The sequence below is a fragment of the Kogia breviceps genome, chromosome 9 (assembly GCF_026419965.1).
Source record: "Kogia breviceps isolate mKogBre1 chromosome 9, mKogBre1 haplotype 1, whole genome shotgun sequence".
Classification (NCBI taxonomy): domain Eukaryota; kingdom Metazoa; phylum Chordata; class Mammalia; order Artiodactyla; family Physeteridae; genus Kogia; species Kogia breviceps.
In genome coordinates, this window is record NC_081318.1 from 27,309,314 (window position 1) to 27,335,505 (window position 26,192).

A 26,192-nucleotide genomic window follows, 5' to 3' on the forward strand; every position below is an offset into this window, starting at 1 on the left:
AGGTGATGGGAAGTAAAAATAGAGAAATATATCATGCTGTGATATATGTGCATGGGAAAAAAATTGGAGCAGGTCAACAAGTTTGGGAGCATCTTCCTTGTAAAGTCCAAACTTCTTAGTATGGTTTACAAAAGGCTTCAGTACATCATTTGGCCATCATCTACTGAATACCATTCTAAAACCACACTCAGTGTCCGTCCTACCGCAGTTCCTTTTGTCTCGTGTCTCCCTGTGAGCTAACTGCTATTCAGCCTTCAAGGCAATAGACACTTCATCTCATTCATGACATCTTTGAAATCCTTCTCTGACACCCTCAGATTCTTGTTTGTATGCCAGAGCATGCTGAACTATGTTATAGCGCTTCTCACACATTATGTTGTAAGTTTCCACTTTCGATGTCTGTCTTCTTCAAATATGCAACAAACTCACTGATGGCAAGAAGCATGCTACTTCACCTTGAATCTGTGGCACTTAATATTGAGCCTGGCAAAGAATAAACACTCAATAAATGCTGTATGAAGGATGTGAATGCTTAGATAAAATAAGGATTTTTAGGTACACAAGACTGTCAAATTTGACAATCAAGAATGAAAAGAAAATTAGAATTTTCATATATGAGTTCTGAAGACATATTAAACAAAAGTTTAATATGTACAAAAGTTGATGGGTCAATCACTTTTTAAAGGTTACCTTTTTATAAAACACAGCTTGAACAAATTATCAAGATGAAATAGCTAAAAACCATAGTTACATGCTTGAGACAGACTAGTATGCTTAGAATATTACATTTTATTTTATTTATTTTTATTTACTTTTTTTTTTGCGTTACGCAGGCCTCTCACTGTTGTGGCCTCTCCCGTTGTGGAGCACAGGCTCCAGACGCGCAGGCTCAGCAGCCATGGCTCACGGGCCCAGCCGATCCGCAGCATGTGGGATCCTCCCAGACCGGGGCATGAACCCGTGTCCCCTGCACTGGCAGGCGGACTCTCAACCACTGCGCCACCAGGGAAGCCCAGAATATTACATTTTAAAAGATATTGCATTTAATATTTTCTTGACACTTTTATTACATATTAAAAACTACTTATAAAGACATTCATTTACAATAAATTGGCATTATTCAAATCTTCACTTTTATCAGAAGAACACTAGGCCTCTAAATATTATAGGCCTTACAGTCAGTCTTTGGTAGAGCCAAGAATATAATAGGTACCTCTTAGTATATACACATTCACAGTTTGTGAAATATCTGCTATACACATGGCAATTAGAAAATACAAAATTGGATATCATCTTACAAAGCAAATTCTATGCTCTCTTATTTATCAAGAGTTTACTTTGAATTTCATAAGTGAAATGTAGTATCAATGGATTTAGTAATAACACTGCTCTCACTATGATTTTGAAAATTAAAGGCATTGGTCACAATTCCTTGTTTATCAGTCAATAATAATTCCAAGTTCAATTTGGTCATGAAAAAGCAATCTTTGCTCAAAAAATTAAAATACTATCTTGGCCATGAGTTTTGATTCACATTTCAAATATAAAACTTTAAATACATAGGTATCATCACTTGCTTAAAAAAATAAGCTAGCAAAACTATTAAATATAAAAATGTAAGGGACTTCCCTGGTGGCGCAGGGGTTGGGAGTCTGCCTGCCAATGCACGGGACACGGGTTTGAGCCCTGGTCCAGGAAGATCCCACGTGGCGCAGAGCAACGGGGCCCGTGCGCCACAACTGCTGAGCCTGCGCTCTAGAGCCCGCGAGCCACAACTACTGAAGCCAGTGCGCCTAGAGCCCGTGCTCCGCAACAAGAGAAACTACCTCAATAAGAAGCTTCCGCACCGCAACGACGAGTAGCCCCCGCTCGCGGCAACTAGAGAAAGTCCGCGCGCAGCAACGAGGACCCAACACAGCCGAAAAAGAATTAATTAATTTTAAAATAAAATGTAAAAAATATAAAAACACAAAGAATGTAGGCAGGAAGCCTAATAAGCACTGAATTTGTACTTTAATAGGTTGTTTCATTTTTCTTGTTTTGAATATGTAACTGACTGGAAGTGTTTTTCCAGTTAACACTATGACAGCCCCCTTGGGTGTTGTTGGAGAGGACTTCCACTGAACACGTGACTTTGAGGCACCCATGGAGATCTTTCGCAGGAACACATGGAGACACTCTGACCGTTGGTGTGGAGAATGAGATATTGCTGAAAGTGGTAGAAGAATGATTCCTGGGTTCTAAGTTTAGAAAGCCATCTACGCACACATCTTCAGCAATACATACATTAATAGTATGAATGTTTTTTACATCAACTGTCTTCTTACAGTGGATGTTGGCATAACAACTGCAGTAAAATTTTTTGGAAAATTGTTGCAGGTCTTGGAGTGTAGGTTTCCCATGTACTGTGTATTTTCCACCTTTCCCAGTTTGAATAGCAAAATTCTTTGGGTTCAGGTGAAGATAATTGCTTGAATTCCAGTATTTCCTTGTACACACTCCTTGCTCTTGGCAAAGTGCTTGGCTACACATTTTGGCTGCTAAGGTGACATTGACTATGTAAGGATTCAGTGTAGTCGTCATGTAATTGCCTAGGTTCATGCAAGATTGCTGTAAAATTATATGAAGATCAGATTATTAACATCCAAGTTGGTTCATATGTGAATTAATGCACTACGTTAAGCAATTTCTAAGGAAGCACACACACACACAAAACCCAGAACCAGTAAGAGTCGGAAATGGTTTATCTTTTTTCACTTTAACAAGCAAGATTATTCCAACAGTTTTCTTGTAACATTTGTAAGTTTCACATGCCATTTCATGTCACTAAATAACTGGCCAGTTGAGGTTTAGTATACCCTAGCCTCGGTCTTCCTCAATAATTCATAAACTAATGGGGGTCGAAGGGGCAGAATGGTACAGTGCAGGTGGAGGGATTAGAGCATGGGCTCTGGAATCCATCTGTCCGGATTGGAGTCACAGTTCCATTAATGGCTAGCTGTGTGATCTTGGGAATCTCTTAAGAGTTCTAAGTCTTAGTTTCCTATCTGGGTGACCTTGGACAAATTAATTCATCTGGCTGTGTTTCAGCTTCATCATCATACAATAAGGATAATTATAGCCCCTACTTCATAGGGTTGTTGTGAAGATGAAAAGAGAGAAAGTACATAAAAGGGCTAACACAGGGGCCCATATCATTGGTTAGCCCTCAATGTATCAATAATATAAAGTACAAATAAAAGTAATAGGTATCACATTTGTCAGACAAGTTTAGGCATTGGAAAGAGTGGTTTCTAAATTGCTAGCTCAAAACAACTAAACGGGTTCAACCGGTATATATTAAATGTTATGTATAATTCAAGTCGGGGCGAATTATGACAGCTCTTTTACAGATATACTTATTTGGCAGAGTATGAGTGATGAGTAACTAAAATGATTCATCTTGAAACTGATACTTTCTAAAACTGGGCCTCCGTCCTTTTCAGAACGTAGAAGGTAGTTGCTTGCTTTCATGATCAGCAGTCCCATGGGGTGAGGTGGCCGTGCTAGACCTTCAGTAAAAGATCAAAGGAAGTGGTGGGCAGGTGGGCAGGCAAGTTGAGGAAGCTCACAGCTTCCACTTGGATCTACTTCCTCTTGCCTTCCTTGAGGTGGTGCCATCGGCAGTAGGCAGAACAAGGGCCTTCCAAGGATGTCCGTTCCCCTGTCCCACGGAACCTGTGACTGTGTTACTTTACATGGCAAAAGGGACTTTCCAGATATGATTAAGGGTATGGATCTTGAGACGGGGAGGTTACCCTGAATTATCTGGATGGGCTCAATCACAAGTCCTTAAACATGTAGCTTGGATTTTTAAAATGAGCTGGAAGAAGGAAGACAAATTCAGAGGTTAAGGGAGACTCAACCCGGCATTGCTGGCTTTGAAGATAGAGGAGAAGGCCAAAAGGGAAGGAATGCAGTGACCTCTTGAAGCTGGAAATCGCCTTGGCCACAGCCAGTCAGAAAATAGAGATCTTGATGCCATAAACACAAGGAAATGAATTCTGCCAAGAACCCAAATGAGCAAATGAGGGTCTTTCTGTAGAAAGGAATGTAACCCTGCCGACATCTTGATTTTACAGCATGAAGATCCATATTGGACTTCTGAACTACCGAACTGTAAGATAATAATTTTCTGCTGCTTAAACCACTGTTTGTTGTAATTTTTATGGTGCCAATAAAAAACCTCTTCTTAACCCGCCAATAGCTTTACATGGTGTTTATTATACAGTTCAACTTCTCTCAACTCGTATACAGCCTGATGGGGTGTAACCTCTCCTTGCTCTTGTACAACTCTCCCTTACCCGCTCGGCCTTAGATATACTAATTGTTTCACAGGGGTGGCAGGTTCATTTCAAACTGCACTTAATTTTCCCCCCTGCCCAGAATGCTCTTTCCTCTCATTTATAACGTGGTTGACTCCATCTTGTTATTCAGATCACAGCTTTAATTAGACAAGACCCTTCTCAGACACCTTTCCAGTCTACTTTCTTACAGCTCTCTATTTTAATTTTCTGCATAGAATTTATCACATCGAATATTTGTATTGTTTTATATTGTTTCTATCCCTCCAACTTTAACATAAGCTTCATGAAGGCAGGGGCTATGTCAAAATTCTTCAACACAGTATCACCGGTGCCAGGGATATATGAGAATTTATACCAAGATCAGATGACATTGGAATTGTCTACAGAGACAAGCACGAGGCAGGAAGAGGAGTAAAGGGATGAGAATGTTTTGAGCATCATTAGCCTATACAAGATGCAATCTTTGGAAGGATCTAAAACTGTTTCTCTAAGAGATAAAGCCTAGTTTATAGCATTTGTCAATACCCATGGTGTAAATACTCCTACCATGGCCAATTTTAACCTACCAACCTGGCATGTCTGAGTGCAGAATTGGGGATCAATTACCCCACCATTATGGTAGTATGGTGTGAAGTAGCACACCATTACACAATACCATTTCCACTTAGACAGATAAAATAGGTGTAAATAACCTCAAAAGTACGGATAATAGTAAAATAAATAATTGATACATTTTGAGTATTTGTTATCAATACTTTCTGTTTTTAACATACTTAATTTTATTCTGAGCTTTTATAATTTAATTTTTAATAATGGCTGTGTTTAACAGTTCACAGAATTTCTGAATATTTAACAATCAGGTCTCACGAGCTGGGACCAGTAGAAGCTGGCTCTGTCACGCCATTGGATCTAATAAGATGGAATGGAAGGAAATGGTTTGCCTACATTTGATGACAATTGCTTTAAATCAATTCAGTCCTTGCAAGTAAACCTGCAATTACCATTGTCTCGAGTTGTCAGTGAATCAGGAAACACAAGTAATCCATGACTCTATTGATTTCAAATAACATAGAAAGAAGAGGAATAATGATGGAAGTAACATCCAAAATGATCATACATTGGGAAAGGTAGCAGAAATATATAGAACAGAGTCCACAGGGAACAATTTCAAGGCAGTGTCATTAAGTAGAAAATCATCACATTAAAGTTGAAGGACTCTTCCTGTATGAATAATACTGAAGGTGATTTGAGAGTCATGGTAGAAGTACATGAATCTAAGATTAAAGTGCAATTAAAAAAAAAATGTGACAAGTAGTATGCCATGCCATCCTACTAGTTGGAGAATGCCTGATTCATTCCTCATCAGAGTAAGGGTAGAGTTCTCAATTCTGAAAATTTTAAAAAAAGGAAATAGTATGGGGAATTTATAAATTGTTCTATCGTAGAATTAACAGGATCCTTGAGAAAGGAGTTTGTAAGTTTGAGAAAACAACTAATAAAAACTAGGAATATTCTTAGGAGAATTATAATTCTTTTTTTTTTTTTTTTTTTGGTATGCGGGCCTCTCACTGTTGTGGCCTCTTCCGTTGCGGAGCACAGGCTCCGGAGGCACAGGCCCAGCGGCCACGGCTCACGGGCTCAGTTGCTCCGCGGCATGTGGGATCCTCCCGGACCAGGGCACGAACCCGTGTCTCCTGCATCGGCAGGCGGACTCTCAACCACTGCGCCACCAGGGAAGCCCTAGAATTATAATTCTTAAATGATTTTCTGACGTATAGAAGATTTTGCAAAAGGGACATATACTTTTCCCTGAACTTATATTTTTTATTAGTTCTCTTGACTGTTGATCAAACCAGAGACAACAGAATCTACCAAATAGGTAGGAGGGCTCAGATTACCTTAAAATAATTTCACAAAGTTAAGTACCTCTATAAATGAAGGAAAAATATGGCTAGTCTATCTGAAGGACAAGATGTCAAAAGATCTGTTCTTAGAATATATAAAGTCTGTTCTCTGCAGGTCCTAGGATAAGACATCTGGGCCAAGAGCTTCATTAGACATCATTCTCCATGGCACCTACGTCACTAATATTTCCACAACCATCGAGAAGGAAAAGTTCAGCTCCAACTCAGCAGTGTCCATGTGATGGTTTTACTCATGCTTTGAGTCAAGAAGATTGAAGAGGTGAAGGATAAAGACCTCATATGGAGAATTAAAAAAGGATGAAAATAAAGGAAGAGAGAAAATGTTTAGGTCATGATAGTTAAAGGCTTTTTGAACTGAAGAAAATGCATTAGCAGAAAATGAATACAGAACAAAACCAGCATTTTTCCTAATAAAACAAGTTTTACTTAAAATTTTACTTAAAATAGACGCTATTAAATATAACCTGTGGAAAATAAAGAAGGATTCCTTTTCCTCTCCCTTAAGGAAACTTTGAACAATTTAGTAATATTTTCAGAAAGCAAAAATCCCAACTGCCCACACCCTGCGCCCAGTTGTTGGCCCCCATGGTAAACTGTCATTAAATGACCAAATAAATTAGTGCTTAATAAACAGTAATTGGGTGAATGGAAGAATGAGTGAATACATATTGACTAGCTGAGCTCTTTTGAGAAGAGACACGGCACGGTATAGTAGAACAAAACACCAAACACCACATAAGGAAACCAAGGTTATAGTCCTGTTTTTGCTACTTCTTAGCCACGCAGCCTAGGGAGTTTCAATGAATCTCACCAAATTTCGGTTTCCTCACTGGAAAACAGCCTTACAACACAACCACACGAATGAAAGCTAGGTAGACTTAGCCACTATCAATTGAGCACCTACTACTTTATGCCAAAGAGTGCTTATTTTATTATTCAGTCCCACAGCAATCCTCAAAAACATTAAAAGGAGAAATGATGTCATCTATTTCCTATCAATTCAACTTACCCTAGTTAGGCTTAAATTGAGACTTCCCCACATTATAATTCCAGAAGCACCTAGAGCAACGCTCTCACCAATTGTATTCACAAGGTCACCCTGGCAAATGTGATAGAAAGAGTTAACAGGGAGGAATAAAATGAAAGTGTTATACATAGGACAATAACACCAAAGCCAAGAATGCTGAACCAAGAATAATTAGTTAAATATTTCACCACTCTTTATTTCTATCTTTTATGCCACCACTGCCCTACTATAAGAAAAATACAGTTTTTCTGCTATTATTTTAATTACTTCTACTGACAAGAGACCAGGCCCATAAAAGACAAAATGAAAGGAAATGAGATAATACATTGTCTATACTACCCAGTTCTCCATGACTGCTAAGATATTATACGATTACGTTAAAAATGAAATATGTTCTTATTTTATATTCATATAATGATGCAGAACTACCTGGGTGCATATTCCTAAAGGTTATTAAAAGCTAAATTTCACTCCCTTCAAAAATTATGTTCAGTCCCACTAAACACAATTTGTGAACAATATTCCGTAGCCTTCTTACCTTGATTTTCTTACCTGAGAAAGGAATTGCAAAGACACATCAGTAAAAACTGGACGGGCATACACAAAAACCGGAAGTGGGCTTTTAGCATTGGCTACTTTAGACATCCGAATGGCTTCCTGGACACGATTACGAACAAAGAGGGCAGCTTGTGGAGAAGATTTTAACTTGCTATTCAAATAGATGGATGGGAAAAGGGCAGTGCTTTCCTTCCACAACCAGTCGAGTGCATCGTTTCTTTGTTTCTCTATATCCCAGCAGCTTCCATTGTAACTAGGTTGGTTATAATTATGATTGTAACAGTCAGGAAAAAGATAATAACCCCATAAGTGATTTGGCCGAAGTAATTTTCCCAATTTTAAAGTCTCCTGCATGAAACTCTTTGCTGCATTTTCAAATTCCTCTTTTGCTCTCTTGGCAGCCTCTGGGAAAGAAAGTTGTATATTTTGTTGCAGAACCCACTCAATAGACTGATCCCTGTAAATGTCTTTAGGTTTCCAGTTTCTAGCCCAGGTAGGTCTCCAGTTTTCCCAGTCAATGACAGCCAAGCCCACGTTGTCGATTGGCATGTAATAGGAAATGTCTTTTTTAGCTTTGTCCAAATGTTTTTTTAAGGATCCCATCTGGGGGATTCCTCCATACACACTGCTGCCTGTTCTTTCATCTATGTGAGGATAGTAGCCAAGTCTATCAGCATAAAACAGTGTAATAAAATTTTCTGTCGCACCTTTTTGGGGGTTTCCTACTAAAAACAAGAGGCTCAGATCTGGAGGCATGTCAAATCTTCTAGCACAACGGTCAGTTGGGGCATTCCAGGCCCAAAGGAAAGACATATTTGCAATAAGAGGGGGTGCTCTGAAATCCAGAGTCAAACAACATGGAACCAGAAGGAAGGTGAACACTGCCTGGGGTGCTTCACTGGACCCAACAAAGCTCCCAGAGGAGATATGTTGAAGCCTTAGTACTCCCATCACAAAGAGGAATCACTATGAGAAGCACTTATTTCTTCTACACACTTTGTTTCATCTAATATTTTATGCAAGATACAAACACAGAAGAGAGAGAGTGGAATGAAACCACTTTGATGGATAAAGAGGTATAATGATGATTTACATTGAAATATTCTTCAGGTTTTAGGAATGTTTTTCAAGTTGTTTCATCTATAACTGGGGAAAAAAAGAAATGTAAAATATATTGTTACACTGCATTTCTGTAACAGAGATTAGAAACTTTACCAGGTTCTCAACTTTAAGTGCAGGGAGTCTAATTCAGTGTTTGACGATGGAAGACTCCTGTGTTTGAATCAATAAAATTATTTTCTCTTATGTATGATACAAATCCTATAATAGCTGACATTTGTCTTGTCTTTCCAAATCACTACCGAACCTGCAGAGAAGTGAATGCAGCTAGTTTTTCTTGTGCCTTCCTACTTGGGCAGGATGCTGTACCAAGCAATGCCTTAGCAAAGACTGTTAAATAAAAATAAATTCCAAGTTGAACCTCTCAAGTTCATTATTTCATGAAAGGCCACTTTTTAGTGGTCTGCCGAAAAGTGAAAAACCTCTCATAGAATTGTGACGTTTCAACTTTTTCTTTTTTAAGGGAGGCAGGCACAGGAGGAAGCAAAAGTCACTTCTGCCAGAGGTAATAAGTCAAAAGTTTGCTTGAAACTATTGAATCAAACAAAATCTCCTATTGAGGGGTAAGCTGAAGTGCTATTTATAACAGTGCTCCATAATATCTCAAAGTAATGTACACTCATGTTTAAAGTTAATAAAACATTTTATGACTTTATATCTTTCACTAAAAGGATTGGTTCTGGCCTAGCTTAATAAAAGCAATATATGCACTTTATTCTTTTATAATCTTTGATAATTGAGATTGTATTGTCATTCTGATGGTCACAATGTGAAGTGTTATGGTGCATTTTGTGGTACAATAAAAATAGTCTGAGTCAACGATAAGAAATTAAGTTACTTTTTTTTTTTGATATGGACCATTTTTAAGATCTTTATTGAATTTGTTACAATAATGCTTCTGTTATATGTTTTGGTTTTTTGGCCAGGAGGCATGTGGGATCCTAGCTCCCCAATCAGGGATCGAACCCGCACCCCCTGCATTGGAAGGCAAAGTCTTAACCACTGGATTGCCAGGGAGGTACCAAGCTATGTATTATTTAACATTTGGTAGTTGCAAAAATTACCTACAGGAAAACATATTTAAATGTTCTGTGATTCTAGGAGGAAACTAGAACATTTATTTTAATTAGATTAGTAGCATACTGCTCTATGAGGGTACAATGAGAATTGTACCACTTTTCCCATGAACATATGGCCTTACCATAGCAAATTATCCATTTATTCCCATTGCCGAAAGAGCAGTTACTCTAAAGAGAACGCCATAGGCAGCATAAAATAAAATCTTAAGAACCATTACAGTCTCGTGCTTTGAAGACAATGGATTTTTCCCCCCTAATGTTTAGAACATGTAAAGGAGCTAAAGATTTCACAGTTTAAGTCCTTATAAACTTCCTTACTTAGGACCTAGAAAATCTTCACCTAAAGTAACACTGGTGGAAAAACGAATTCCTTTCAACTATCAACTAACAGTACAAATGCCTGCATGGCAGGGAGTGGAACAAGTACATGGAATAAAGAAATGATTAGATGTCCCCATATCTCAAGGAAGGAGTAGGTTAAGCTTATTGAAATAATTAACATTCAAACCTAATATCCACATGATCATTTTATATGAGGAAACCTTAGGGCAGAATGAACTTATTGGGAAGATCTCTACCCACAGAAATCTTCAGAAAAGAATGGACACGTCTATCCTTGAAAATTGTGAATTTAAAATTTAAAAAGTAATAAAGCTGATGACATTTAAAGGAGGATAGGTACTCTAATGGGTGTCAGTGTCCCCGCCTCCAAATGCACTTCTACCCCAGACCTCAGAATATGACCTTATTTGGAAATAGAGTCTTTGAAGATACAAATAGTTAAAGATATTAAGATGATATCATCTTGGGTTTAGCTTGGGCCCTAAATCCAGTGACTGGTACCCAGATAAGAAGAGGAGAGGACACAGAGATACAGGGAAGAAGTCCTTGTGACTATGGAGACAGAAACTGAAATAATGCAGCTACAGGCCAAGGAATGTCAAGGATCGCCAGCAGCCAACAGAAGCTAGGAAAAGACAAGGAAAGGTACTTTTCTAGAGTCTTGAGAGGGAACACGGCCCTGCTGACACCTTGATTTAGAACTTCTAGCCTTCAGAACTGTGAGATAATACATTTCTGTTGTTTTAAGCCACCAAGTTAATGGCAATTTGTTACAGCAGCCCTAGAGGAAACTTGTAATTACCAAAGGTAAAAAAAAAAGGATTGTAGTTTCTGCAAGTCTCTTTTCTCTTCTCAAACCAGTTTCATCTTTAAGAGAAAGATAGGTATATTTATATGTATCATAATGTAACTCTTTTACCCAAACTGAGGTAAAAACACAAACCAGTGACACAGGTAGAGCCAGAACCTGCATCTTTCAGACTCATTCTGTGGAATAAAACCTACTTGAAGTCTTCGGAGTTTAAGGAGAAAAGAAAAACTCTTACAGCCTTTGGGCCACCTAATGCTTATCAACATAATCTCCTCAAATATCACTGTTTCATACAAAGCAACACAGTTGCTATCTGTGTGAGCCAAGACGACAGAGTCAAAAGCACATGAGGCCAGGAAGGCTCACTTGAAATTGATTGCAGGTCTGAGTCACAGTGGTAAGAGCTCTAGAGGAATTTAATTTCTCCAGGCAAGTAGACAGACAGTTGGGAGACTGATGTGTTAATATATAAGTGAGAGAAAAGAAAGAAGGCAGAGAGAAACATTTTTAGGTCTAAAGTACAAAGGCAAGATTCAGAAATCACAGATCAGAGGTTTCTGATTATAGTCAAAGAATTAAATGAATTCCATTTAGACAGCAGACACTTAGGGGTTCTCAACACTCACTTCTGAGACCCATTTGGAGGAACTAGTATAAGCCCAGGGCTTTGTGAGTAGCAAAGAGCATATTTGGACTGGCTGTGATCTTAATTGTCCTGAGCAATTCTTATTAATAAGAATAAGCTATGATATTTTATGAGTAACTAATTTTTTAAAATTTTAAGTTAATAGCATTTTTGGTGGTATTCCATGAACTCCTCTTCCTTCCCCTTTCCCTTTATTATTATTATCATTATCATTAGTATTCCTTATTATTGTTTCCTTCTCCTACTTTTTCTCACCTTTGTATCTTCCCCTGATAAATGTGATAAATTTTGCACAGCCTGGAGACCCTCAAGGCTAAAGAAATTGCTAATTCTTAACCTATGTATCCCTTACCAAGCACAAATAAATGCTAAACAACCTCCCAAAGCCAAAGTGTTGGCCTTAAAAACATGGCACATTACAGAACTTCTAATTTTTTTCACCGAAAGCCATATCTCATTTTTCCTATCAGGTTATGCAGTACAAAATTTAGAAGACAGCTTACTTTTGAAGCATATTTAGAAGTTTTCCTCTAAGAAATCTGTAGTTCAGAAACTGGTCCAGACAATCTAATAGCTCTTCAGTATTTAACCTGTTGGGTGAGAAAAGGCAGCTCTTTGCCCAGTCAATTAAAGACTTAATCTTTTGAGATATTATTGTGTGATGGGGCAAAAGGGCTGTGTGTGTGTGTGTGTGTGTGTGTGTGTGTGTGTGTGTGTGTGTGCATGTGTGTGTGTGTATGTATGTGTGTTTGAATATCTGTGTTTTAATCCCAGCGAACTCAAGTGCCTACTAACAGAAAGGGTTAGCAAGGATGGTAAATTAACATAAGAATGCTATAAATTTTTTATTAGCATTTGAAGTGAGTTTAAGAACCCAGTGATAAAACAGACTCTCACTGCAGTTGTTTTGATGCGTTTTGTTAAATAATGACAGCTTTCTGTAGTGTAATATAGAAAAAGAATAGACTTTTAAGGCGCCAGTTTCAAGGAAGTACAGCATACATTGTAAAGGTAATCTCTCCTTACAGAATTAATGAAATGAATTATAATTTGTATTTTCAAAATGAAGAAAGCTATGTTTGTTATTTGTTAGCTATAGGAAAATACTAATTTTCTGAATTCTGCTCCTTTCCTTAAGGTGGGAAGGGAGAGGGGAGAGGAGAAAAAGAAGAACCAAATAAATAACAAATTTCCTCAAGAGAAGTTCCAAAAATCTAATTTTATTTAATTGCTGTAGTGGAACATAAGTATAATTTATACATGTTTATTTTATGCAATAAAAGTTTGAGGTGTAGTGCCATGACATTATCAGGAAGTAATACAGCCAAGAAGCTAGAAAATCACAGTATAATTAAACATGAATTCTAAATATTGAAACTTTAAGCAAGTTACATTTATATGTTGTGAAAGATATAAATATTTCAGCTTTTGAAAATGCATGATATAGGTCAATACCAACATAGTTTAACTGAAAATAAGAAAGTAATTCGTCTTATTCTTGGACAGAAATTCCTTTGGAAAGAATATTAATGTGCCTATAAGGACTTTTTGTATCCGAAATATCTTTGAAGACCCCAGAGGCCTTATAAAAGAATGTATGTAACATACCTTTAATTGTAGGGTTAGGTTATTGTCAACTTTCTAAGCCACTTAACTGATACTCAATAGATACACACAGGAGTTAATTAGTTATTAAATGAATATACTGGACATACTTTGAATTTCAGTAAACTCAAAATCATGGCTTATGGTGACACTTTAAAAAGAATATGTTCAAACAGGAGCCAAAATGTATCATCCAGAAGCAACAGAACTATCAAAGAAAAACCAGAGCAGGTCAGTAGTTAAAGCAGTAAAAACGAATGTTATGAAGAAAAACTACTACAATAGAGGAAAACAGACCTCAGTGTAGAACTGGGCTCAATTTTGAATACAGCAAGGGAAAGTGGGAATTTATAGCCAAGGAGAAAAGAGGGTTGGGGGTGGTCAGTGGGTAGAAAATTACTAAGGGGAAACATCAGGGGTGAGGGGAGAGTCTGGCTAAAGTCACCTGGCAGGATCCTTGGTGAATGCAGGCCAGGTGATCAGACCTCACTTGGGGGATGGTGGCAGATGAGGAACTTGCTTACATATCCAGGGGGATCCGATAGGGAGGATGGGGAAATTCATAAGTAAACTGACTTCGCAGGATTCTTGCTAGAATTGGACTCTACAAGGAAGGCTATAGAAACCCAGGGTTTGAGGCCTAGGCAAAAAGAGAGCTCAATGAGCCTGACGAGTAGGGTCCAGTGGAGAATCTTTGTCAGTCCCCCATTTGTGCTTGAAGACTGACTTAGCCAGTTAATGAAATAAATGACCTTGATATACTTGGAATTCCAGTAAACTCCAAATCATGGCTTAAAATGAAGATGTTCAAACAAAGAAACGAAGCGTGGCATCCAGAAGCCAGAGTTCAAACATTACTCAGAAGACAAGTGTGTCTTCTAGAGCCAAGCATAAGGCCCTGACACACCCAGATATGACTGAAACGAAGTAATTGACTAATTGAATAAAGTCTTGAAGAGTCTCTAAATTCTAGAGGCTAATTACAAACACAGTAGTTTCCCTAGGGATGCTTCCTGCAGGGCCACCTGTCAGACTCCAGGCTGACGCCTGACTTGCAGTCAACCCAACATTCCACCACCATAAATCTGGGACCAGTCCTTGTTCTTCTGTGGTTACAGTGCCTCAGCTGCCTGGTACAAACAGGCAAAAGGCCTTAGTAATGTTGGAGTTCAGGGCAAGCAGTCTGCTCCAAAATATGCCAGAGTAGCATATTGATTATTTCTAATTAAAGTTATTTGTAAAGCATCCCATACATGGACACTTTGACCCTTCTTTGTCTCCCTGAATACAGGAAATAAATATCTCCTGTGAAGGGTACCCTCCTAGCAACAGGCTAATAGACACATCCTTATCACCACAGGTAAGTCATTCATGGCTGAGTAACGCATGTAAACAAACTTTGTTCCTTCTTTAATAATTTACTACCCAAGCCTAAACTTTGCTTAATTTCCTTATTAATTGAGGCCTGAAACCTAAGCCTCTTTGTCCTGTCAACTCCTCACAAATTTATTGTTTCTTTACATAAAAAGACATAAAATCTTCTATCGATCACTCTCTGAACATCATTTTATGACCTCTTGTGCACATGAAATGAAATTAATTTTTCCCCTTTAATCTGTCTTGTGTCAATTTTATTATCAGTCCAGCCACAAGTTCTTGTACACAAGAACTCAAGAACTCATCCTGGACAGTACCAATCAAGTCAAAGTTTAAGAAGAAAAACGAACACCTCCATTATAACCAGTGCCTTGCACAATGAAATTCACAAGAGTAAAATAGCAATAAGATGGGCTCTGAGTTAGCAGTTGGGCTCCTGTTAGCAATAGTCATTGTTTCTCCTCCCTTGACCAGTCAGATGACTTTTGGTTTTTATTTCTCTGAACTGGCAAAGTCCTAGTTACTAAATCTTCTACATATGGGATTATAGCAAAGGTCCAAATGGTCTCTGTAGTCTAACATAAACAGAAAACACTTGTTTATTCATAAATTTCCTCTGTCCAAAGACAACAGGGACCCAATGGCATTAAATGTACCTGAGTACATTTACTAAGGCTGACAATAAATGCCATTAAAGAAAAAGATGAGTTCAGCTTCAAAAGATAATACAACAGATATTTTCCTCTCATCTATTTAAGGTATCTGGAGCCTATAGAGATACCAGGCTCCTAATTGGAGCACATAGGATGCAGACTGAATTTTTTTCTTAGGATAGAGGACTGGCTCAAAAATCTTGTCAGAGTTTCCCCCTAAAAGGCCATGTTCTGCAGTCTACCTTAAAAATGCATACTTTGTGAAAGCACAACTATGGCTGAAGTCTTGGGTAACCTGATGTCTTCCCAGCAGGAAATGTGTGGCAATTCAGTCTAGGCCAGCTTTTCAGCCACAGTGTGAAGAAAAATAAAACTCAAATTTTTCATTATCCATGAAAGTTCCTGTTCCTTTGAAGAAGAAAGCTTTGGGGGTTACAGTTTCTCAAGGACAGAATGAATTCCATATGGGAATTCTATATGTCTTATTCCAGTGGGATCCTGCCTTGCACCTCTCATGTTAATCTCTTTGTCTTAGATTTTTTAAATCTCTATTCTGAGCTTAGAGATGTATCTCTCCATGACTGTTCCCACTGTACAGACTTTCCAAGTAGATCTGACTATTGAAGTGTTCATCTCTGGTTGCCACCAAGGCTATTTTAAATGTATCGAGGCTGTCAGGAAAATTGTACTTATTTCTTAGCACCAGTCACAGTTTGTGCTCAAATTTGAAATGTCTGTTTCCCTCACTAGACTGTAAACTCACTATTGTGTCCCAATTTCCAGTACTGTGCCTGGTATGTAGTAGGAGATCCGTAAGTACTTAATTGAGTAGGTGAAAGAGTGAATCTATCTACCTATCAATCTTTTTATCAACTTACTTTTTTCTTTTCCCCAGTTTCACTAAACTACTTTTAATCTCCTACCATTCTCCCAAAGTGCAAGTTATCTATTGGATAAAATTCAATTGATCATATCTTTTTTTTTTTTTCCAGTACGCGGGCCTCTCACTGTTGTGGCCTCTCCCATTGCGGAGCACAGGCTCCGGACGCGCAGGCTCAGCGGCCATGGCTCACGGGCCCAGCCGCTCCGCGGCACGTGGGATCTTCCCGGACCGGGGCACGAACCCGTGTCCCCTGCATCGGCAGGCGGACTCTCAACCACTGCGCCACCAGGGAAGCCCAATTGATCATATCTTAAACATTAACAAGATAAAGAGTTGAGGATGTGACAATTGTCATTCTTAAGTAACAATAGCGATGTTTTACCTTACCTTGTTATATGGAAAATAAAATGTATCTTAGAGGTTACAATTAGCAGGGACTTTGAATTTAATCTTATTCTCTCAAAAATGCCCCCAATTGCCACCATTCTCTCTAGTTAAGATGTGATATAGTCCAAGATTAGAATACAGTACACAGAGCAGCAGTGGAAACATTTATTGGTGTTTTCCTTTACAATGACTTTTTTCCCCTCCTCTTGTTACATTTGCTTTTAAAAAAAAATTTATTTATCTTATTTATTTTTGGCCGTGTTTGGTCTTTGTTGCTACGCGCGGGCTTTCTCTAGTTGCAGCAGCGAGTGCGAGCTACTCTCCATTGAAGTGTTTGGGCTTCTCACTGTGGTGGCTTCTCCTGTTGAGGAGCATGGGCTCTAGTGCACGCAGGCTTCAGTAGTTGTGGCACGTGGGCTCAGTGGTTGTGGCTCTCGTGGCTCTAGAGGGCAGGCTCAGTAGTTGTGGTGCAAGGGCTTAGTTGGGCATGTGGGATCTTCCCAGACCAGGGCTCGAACCAGCGTCCCCTGCATTAGCAGGTGGATTCTTAACCACTACGCCACCAGGGAAGCCCCAACATTTACTTTTAACTTTTTCCTTTCTGTCTTAACTGGGTCTTCCAACTGCCAACGGGACCTGAAGGCTGGTGACTTTGAGGATTATGGAGTCTAGATCCAGAAAAGGATTGAGGATTTATTTCCATTTTTAGCTTTATTATCCAGTGACTGGATGATTCAAATTATTTAATCTTTAGGTATCACTCAACTCTTTAAAAATACATTGGTAATACCTAGATCAGTCTGACTTCCAGGGATGCTGGGATGATGTGTGAAATGATACCTATGAAGTATTCTTCCCAAGAAGTTCTGTATATCTGAAGGGCAGTGTTATTTTCCCTGGACTACGTGTATTATTCAATCTTACTTGTTATGATTCATTTACATTTATCCCACACTATAAAAAGATAGCTAGGCTTCCCTGGTGGCATCGTGGTTAAGAATCTGCCTGCCTGGGCTTCCCTGGTGGCGCAGTGGTTGAGAGTCCGCCTGCTGATGCAGGGGACACGGGTTCGTGCCCCGGTCCGGGAAGATCCCACATACCACAGAGCGGCTGGGCCCCTGAGCCATGGCCGCTGAGCCTGCATGTCCAGAGCCTGCGCTCTGCAACGGGAGAGGCCACAACAGTGAGAGGCCCATGTATCACAAAAAAAAAAAAAAAAAAGAATCCGCCTGCCAATGCAGGGGACAAGGGTTCAAGCCCTGGTCCAAGAAGTTCCCACATGCCGCGGAGCAATGAAGCCCGTGCGCCACAACTACTGAGCCTGAGCTCTAGAGCCCACGAGCCATGACTACTGAAGCCCGGGAGCCACAACTACGGAAGCTTGTGTGCCTAGGGCCCGTGCTCCACAGCAAGAGAAGCCACCGCAATGAGAAGCCCATGCACCACAACGAAGAGTAGCCCCCGCTCGCCACAACTAGAGAAAGCACGCACGCAGCAAGGAAGACCCAACGCAGCCAAAGATAAATAAATAAAATTAATTAATTAATTTTTTAAAAAGGTAGCTGTAACAAGGTGTAGAGAGAATTGTTTTTGACTTATAGGAGCCCATAAAAGCCAATATATGTACTTAGATTAGGAATATCTCTAGAAAAATTTAGGAATTGTGAATTCCTAGTCCAAGAACACCAAAGAAATGTTTTCCATGGCTACTGACATTCTTAGACAATACAGAGAATTTGGGGGATAATAGCAGTAATCTAAGTCTCCTTTAAAGAATGTGGTCAATGAAAAAAGAAGAGCAAAATTCACTTCAAATTGTAGAGATTCAGTAAAAGTTGCATTTACTATTAAATTGCCCTTTTATCTCCACCTATAGATTGTGAGACTCCTGATGTTTTGCCTCAACAAAGATCACGTGCTACCAGTTGAAGGAAATAGGAGAGCTCAGTTGACCCTTCCACAAGGGAGCACAGTTAGCCCCTCTACACTGAATCGCCTCTGGACAAAATCTAATCGCAAAGAGTGTTTCAGAGCGAGCAAAAACTAAATCACCTCAGTAGTCCTATGCATTTTAGGCACAAGTGGAGGGTAATTTTGAACATGATTATCCAAAAAAGTGATGTTAAGTAGGCTTATTCCTAGCATTTTTCCCCCAAATTGTGGGTCATGAACTATTAGTGAGCCACAAAGTTGATTTAATTGGTTGGAATGAGCATTTTAAAGAAAATAAATGAAACAGACTATAATAGAGTGGAATAGGATAAGATAGACTAGAATAGGATAGAATAGAAAACACAGAATGTCACTCCGTGTAGCAAGGGTATGAATTTACAAACCTTTTCTATCAGTTATATATTTTTATGTGTGTACTGGGTCACAATGTAAAGTGTATTTTTTACTGGAATGGGACAAACCACCTTGATACTCAAAAACTTTGAGTCTGACACACCAGGGTTTTGCATCCTCAGAGCAGCTATTTTCTGATTAAGTGGCCTTGGTAAGTTATTAAATCTCTTTAATTTAATCTCTTTATCAACCACAACAGAATTCTAAGCTGTCTCAGGCCTCCTTAATGTCTGTAAATGACTAAACTACTGGATTAAGCAACTTTAGTTTTCTACATGAAGACCAGCAGGCCTGGAATCTGGCTTCTCAACTTAGGAGCAATGTACCCAAACTATTTAACCTCACTGCAGTTTAGCTTTGTTTTTCTTTTTTTTCCAGTTAAAAAATGTGGATATTAATAGCAACTTTCTCACAGGCCTGTTGTGAAATTTTAATGAAATAAGGTACACAAACCACTTAACACAATGCCTGGGAAGGGGTTCAGAACATGCCACCCCCAAATGTGCCATTTTAGCATATTATTTTGATTATTTTGAGCTGAAGGTGATTGCACAACCTCAAAGCAGAAGGGCTCTTTGATCTCCCCCTTTCTGCCTGAAGATTTCCCATGTGAAAGGTGTACTCTCTGTACCAGGAAGAGGGGAACATCTTATCACCAGAGACGGGCAGTTGACACCAAAATGGATCTGCACAAACAAACCTACTGAAACGACCCTTATCTCCCGGTAGTTTCCCTCAGATATTTCCTAGTCACAATTTACTGTCCCTCAAAGCTTAAACCCCTTTTCCTTTGTCTTGTCACTCCTTCACAATTTATCATTCTTTGTTAAAAAGGTATATGAGCTCTTGTTCCTAACTGCTTCTTTGGGTCCCCCTTTTTCCTATGAAGTCTTCTGTGCACCCTGGTAGCGCAGTGGTTAATACTCCATGCTCCCAATGCTGGGAGCCCGGGTTCGATCCCTGCTCGGGGAACTAGATTCCCACATGCACGCCACAACCAAGAGTTTGCATGCCACAACTTAGGAGCCCACGTGCCGCAACTAAGGAGCTGGTGAGCTGCAACTAAGGAGCCCGCCTCTCGAAACTTAAGACCTGGCACCGCCAAATACATAAATATTTTTTTTAAAAAGACTCATTAAAAAAAAATATTCAGTAAAGTTTTTGTGTTTTTCTCCTGTTCATCTGTCTTTTTGCCACAGCTGCAGAACCTAAGAGGGTAATGTTCTTTTTCCACCATTGCACCAGACACATAGTAAATACCAAATAAATGTAAGTTGTTCCCATTGTTATTATTAATAAAGTTATCCCTTGCCTACACCCTCTTCTGTATGAAAGGAAAGAAGAGCATGAATAAAGGATGGAAACCCAAGACCATTTAATGATTCATAGACCTGCTGGCATTAAAGCTTCCCTAGGAAACCAGCCACTCTCTCCAAAATTTTTAATCTAAATATATGATCCATTAAGGAATTGTTCTGGTGGAAATGAAATAGTGAGCACAGTCATACTGCAGTGAAGCCAGATCTGATGGTGGCTCTGTGCCTTAGCGATGGTGTTTATCACCACACCATCTGCCCTGAGCGGGAGCCTATACGAGGTCTCCATGGATTACGACTCTATCAGGAGATCAGACTGATTGAAGCCTTAGTGTGTGTTGCAAGTTGCTTTCATTTGGCTACCTCTTTGTGTCCAGAGAAAAAGTCTACCAAGAAAACAACGTATTCAAGCTCAGACTTCAAACTGTCTTCCCTCAGCCCGACTGAAATGTTTTTCCTTCTTGTCAAATGTGACTTCTTTTCAGTCTCTTAAATTGGATTAGTGGAATAAGCAAGTAGCATATAAGTAAGTGACGTTTAAAAAGAATGGTAGCAAAACAAATTACTAATATAGATTCTAGATATTTTTACATTGTTAGGTTGTTATATATTAGTTTGGTCAAACAGGCTTCTATTTCACAAAAGAGGAGGAAGAGCAGTTACCAAAAATCAAAGAAGCGATAGTTAACAAGAGTATTTCTCAACATCAAACTTACTTTGGCTATAACCAGGTTTATTATACCGACATGACAGGACTAATCATTAATAACCAATGTTTTTGCTGTTACCAAATAAACAATACACCTAGCACATCACATATATATCAAAACGTGTGACTGATGTTATCAAAAAGAAAAATTAACTACAATGTCAACCTTCTAATGCCACTATAGAGATTCATGAATAGTCCTAGTTATCTCTGCCCCTCTACACTATTCCATAAAAACCTGAGCACATTTACCCCTGTGGATGAGCAAAGCAGGCAGTTGTGTCTGTCTCCTCACCAAGAACACAGGTGAACAGGAGTGCCCTATGATTCTCACCTGAAACCAGAGAATTAGGAATGCAGAGCTATTGTGACAGGCGACTAAGAATCTGGCCAATTTGTGACAAGGATGTGAGTGCCCTTGAGATTCACCAACTGGGAGAAGGCACAGGAAAGAAGGAACTCTGAGAGGATGGGGAAATCAGCTATGGAAATATCCAAGAATATTCATTAGGATTGTAGGCTGTTCCGCTTCAGAATTTTTGAGGAGTTTGAACCTAGTATGAGTTTAGGGGATGGACCAAGGATGAGTTCGAGGGATAGGGACAAGATCTTTATAAGAGCTACTTTTTTTGCTAAAATAAATAAATAAAAGCAAAAAAAGCCAGAACAGACAGATAACATGATAACTTCAAAGAGTTAAAAAGAAATTTCAAAGGCACACGTTCACTTGTCAACAAAATTATAAAGCAGTGAGTCTCCCAAGGTTGCATCTAATTAGTACCTTAGCTACTTAATGAATGTTCATAGTTTGGACAAAGAATATTGTTTTTATTCAGTTGTGTATGGCTTATTTGCTTTTAATGCTTAACATGTAATAGCTATCGTTAAAAAAATCCAAGATATAAGTAATATTTATGGATGGCCTAAACTGCCTTAACCAAATGTTCAGTATTTATTATATTTCAAATGTTAACATGAGTACAGCAAAAGTTTCATTAAAATGTCATTAAGAGACAGTGTTTAGGGCTTCCCTGGTGGCGCAGTAGTTGGGAGTCCGCCTGCCGATGCAGGGGACACGGGTTCGTGCCCCGGTCCGGGAAGATCCCATATGCCGCGGAGCGGCTGGGCCCGTGAGCCACGGCCACTGAGCCTGCGCGTCCGGAGCCTGTGCTCCGCAACGGGAGAGGCCACAACAGTGAGAGGCCCGCGTAACGCAAAAAAAAAAAAAAAAGAGAGAGAGAGAGAGAGACAGTGTTTACAGGAAAGCAATTTCAACCAAATCTCTAAAATCAGACAATCAACAACTGATTACGAAATCATCTAAGGACTTTCAGTAAACAATTAATTATGACATTTAAATGTTTCAGTAATACCTTGGGGTAAGAATTATCCTCATTTTCCAAATGAATAAATAAACATTAGAAAAAATTAAATGACTTTGCCCACCATCCCCAAACTGGAAAACTCAGTTCTAGCTAATTCAGATGCTATAGCTCTGCCCAATGCCCTCTGTTGGACGAGTCACTATCATAGAGATGAAACAAACACAGGACATTTTCTTGAGAGGGAGCCTGAATATTTTAATCATCTAGTACAGTATGTAGACGATGGACAGCTTTCTGCTTCTATAATTAACCATCTTACTTGCCTATTAGAGTCAACCTCACGATTAAAACTCAGTCTAAATATTTTCAAAAGTATGCATTTAGTTAGACCTCAATGCAGTTCTCTTGCCCCTAAACCATCTGCCTGTTTTGGTTTAGATAACTTTTACAGAATGGTTACTTCTTCTATTAATTTTTTTCACTCAAGTATTTGTGTGTGCGTGCATTTACTCCAAATGATTAGAGGTGTTAGTGTGGCAGTTATGCCTTATGTTTTAACTTAGTTTACTCAGTTTTGATCAGGAAAATGGAAATGCTATATTCAAATTTACTAACTTTCCACATCGTGGCACCTAAGAAGTTGGAATGAGAAGTCCTTTAAACTAAGAGACTAACACTTTACCTAGAGTTAAATTTGAATAATTTGTGGAGGTCTTTCATCTCCTGGTTAATGTTTGTGACCTTGTAACTTTGCCAACAGTGATTAATTGAAGTTATTTATTGAAGCCTTATTATATAACTTTCTCAGAAAAATGCAATGGAGAATGGGTGAAGTCTGGGCTCATCAGTACTGAGCCTACACATCTTTGTGGTATAAAGCACAATGAGGGAACGGGACAAAGTGTGCTAGCTTGAGTCTAGCCTCAGCCCAAAATTTGAGACAAGTTGAATAGTCAGTAATATTTTCATTTTTCTTCTTTTTCTTCCCTCCCTTTCCCTTCCTTCCTTCTCTCTCAGACACTCTACACATATTAACACATTTAATACTAATAACAACCCTATGAGGTTGGTACAAGTATTGTCCCTATTTTACAGATACCACTCAACTTCTTTTTAGCTCAGGCCAAGCTAATTTCAGTTGAATCCCTTGGATTCCGATTTCAGAACCATTTCTAGTCCATTGGCAAATCCTGGAGTGCCTTAGTGCAGCAGATCAGAAGAAGAAAATAAACCAGTTGCACTGAGACCTGTTGAGTTCTTCAGCTCAAGAGATCCGTTTCATTAGAAGGCTGGCTTAGGTGATGTCTGAGATGTTTCTGACTATCTTCAAAGACGAATAATAAAATTATTATTATTACTATTACTATTATTTTATTTTGGCGGCACCACACGGCTTGCAGGACCTCCGTTCCCTGACCAGGGACTGAACCCAGGCCATGGCAGTGAAAGCAGTAAATCCTAACCACTAGACCACCAGGGAACTCTCCTAGAATAAAATTTTTAAATCTAAGGAAGACAACTCTAGAAAGTGCCCAGAGAAATGTGGCTGGAACCAAAGTCCCAAATCAAAGGTTTGGCTGAAACTAGACTGTGTCTGGGAGCCCTCTGTCTCCTGTAGCGGGGGTGTCTGCAGTCAAGTGTAGCCCTGGCAGCAGATGGACCATGACATAGGGTCCTACAAGAAGGGCCAGAGACTGCTCCACACCTCAACCCTGCCCCTTCCATATTCCTACAAGTGGCAAAACTGGGGAGTCTCCATTTTTGTCATATTTCAGCCTAAAATCACTGGCACCTCAAATGCCTCCCTTTACATCCAGAAATAATGCTGTGGATTCTACTCTAGGGCTTGCTGGTCTCTCTAGATTCTTGCTATGACCCACTGTTTCTCGCTGCTTGAACTCTTCTGATGCCTTCAGTTTTCCTCTGTGCCCTTGCTTTCACTTCCCTGCTTGGAACTTTGTGATGGACACCATAGTACTCTGCCTGCTTTGGTTTGGATTCTGGTTTCTCCTCTGTACTATCTTAAGACGTCTCTTGTCTTACTTGGGTTGGATAATCTCTACATCCCAAGTGAGGCTCCCCACACTACCTGCAAAGTCTGTCATCTACTTGTTTGCAATTAATTAAAATCTACTTCATGATTCTGATCTTACTTGGTCCACAACCTCAGTTAACATTTACTTTTTCTTGCTCTGGTTCCTTGGCTAATTTACTTCTATTTAGATTTTCATGAAATAATAGTTTAATAGGCTCCCTCATGGTCTTCACTGATTGCCTAAGTAAGAATTTCAGACATTGCAGAGGGCTATCAAGGAGATGTTCTGGAGTCACTGGGGCACCTCAAACCACACCGTAAGTACCGACTACTTGATTTATTGATTCAACTATATGTAGCATTTATTACTTGCCAGCACAGGCATGGAGGATACTATATACACCAGGCTGTGTTCTTATGGAGATTGTGTTCTAGTAGGAGAAAACAGACAATAAGAAAATCAATGAACAAGTCACTTCCGATGGATAAATGCTGACTTAGTACATTTAGGTTGCTAACAAAATACAGGCTGGGTAGCTTATATACAATAGAAATTTATTTCTCACAGTTCTGCAGGCTGGGAGGCCTAAGATCAAGTTGCCAGCATGGTCTGGTGAGGGCCCTTTTCTGGGTCGCAGACTTCTTACTGTGTCTTCACATGGTGGAAGGGGGCTTGCAAGCTCTCCGGGCCTCTTTTACAAAAGCACCCATTCCTCATGATCTAAACACCTCCCAGAGGCTCCACATCCTAATATCATCACAACAGGCATTAAGATTTCAACATATGAATTTTGAGGGGCACAAACATTCAGACTGCAGCAAATGCTATTACAGAATTTAAAGAGAAGAATGGGAAAGAGCAGTCAGAGTTGAAAAGGCAATTCTTTTTTTTGTTTGGTTTTTGTTTTTTGCGTTACGTGGGCCTCTCATTGTTGTGGCCTCTCCCGTTGCAGAGCACAGGCTCCGGACGCGCAGGCCCAGCGGCCATGGCTCACGGGCCCAGCCGCTCCGCGGCATGTGGGATCTTCCCGGACCGGGGCACGAACCCGTGTCCCCTGCATCGGCAGGCGGACTCTCAACCACTGCGCCACCAGGGAAGCCCTGAAAAGGCAATTCTTGTCCATTTTAAAGGTATAATATATAATGCTGACTCCTAAAGATAACAGAATGAATCCACCCAGTCAGGACAGTTTAGTCTACCTGACCTAGTCACTAATGATAACTCCTCTCCTTCACCTCTTCCTGGATTTCCACAGTCAGGCCTGATGGTGCCAAAGATATTGGCACCATCAGGCCAAGTAGGTAACTTTAGATGTAGATCTTGGGAGTTTATGAAAAGAGGTAATGGACTGAAAAGGGGATGCTTGGTCTTGGTTAAGGAACACAGAATTTAGTCTTGCACCATTACTCATAAAGGACGTCCTTGCTATATTTCTGGAGTAACTTGAAAATAGCCCCTGATATTGACTTTCATTAATATCACAAATTATTTTCTTTTTGGAGGACATGCAGGTTCCACTAAGGAAATGTCTTAATCCTCCAGTGGAGAAAAATTTGATCTTGTAAGGTAGGGATTAAGTAGAGAGCATTTGAAAGACTTACAACTCTTTTAATGACAAACAATTGTATAACACAAAGCATTACCCAATTTAGGGCTGTCCTCTCCCAAATATCACTCCCAGGTATGCTCCTGTGTGTTATGT

The 26,192-nt window shown here is 39.4% G+C and overlaps 2 protein-coding genes across 2 annotated transcripts in view; both read right to left on the reverse strand.

The window, feature by feature from the left end:
* Nucleotides 1-2,013: 2,013 nt before the first annotated feature.
* SPAM1 (sperm adhesion molecule 1) lies at nucleotides 2,014-8,807 on the reverse strand. The gene is made up of 3 exons (XM_059074341.1): nucleotides 7,851-8,807; nucleotides 7,281-7,370; nucleotides 2,014-2,610 (listed from the first exon to the last, which is right to left on the reverse strand). Exons 1-3 carry the CDS (start codon nucleotides 8,805-8,807, stop codon nucleotides 2,014-2,016), a joined length of 1,644 nt encoding a protein of 547 aa, XP_058930324.1.
* A 115-nt stretch (nucleotides 8,808-8,922) lies between these two features.
* Nucleotides 8,923-26,192, reverse strand: part of HYAL4 (hyaluronidase 4) — a 33,905-nt gene continuing 16,635 nt past the window's right edge. Inside the window, exon 3 of the mRNA XM_067041659.1 lies at nucleotides 8,923-9,002. Within this exon, the coding sequence (XP_066897760.1) occupies nucleotides 8,997-9,002 (6 nt within the window). The 3' untranslated portion in view covers nucleotides 8,923-8,996. The remainder of the gene's footprint in view (nucleotides 9,003-26,192) is intronic.

Bases quoted from the DNA above. Each gene is read 5' to 3' on its own strand.
- SPAM1 (XM_059074341.1), bottom strand. From the start codon at position 8,807: ATGGGAGTACTAAGGCTTCAACATATCTCCTCTGGGAGCTTTGTTGGG. The intron at 7,371-7,850 runs GTAAGAAAATCA...CACATTTGCCAG, and splicing joins CTTTGCAATTCCTTTCTCAG to GGTGACCTTGTGAATACAAT. The intron at 2,611-7,280 runs GTAAGTTGAATT...ATAATTTTACAG, and splicing joins TCAATTTAAGCCTAACTAGG to CAATCTTGCATGAACCTAGG.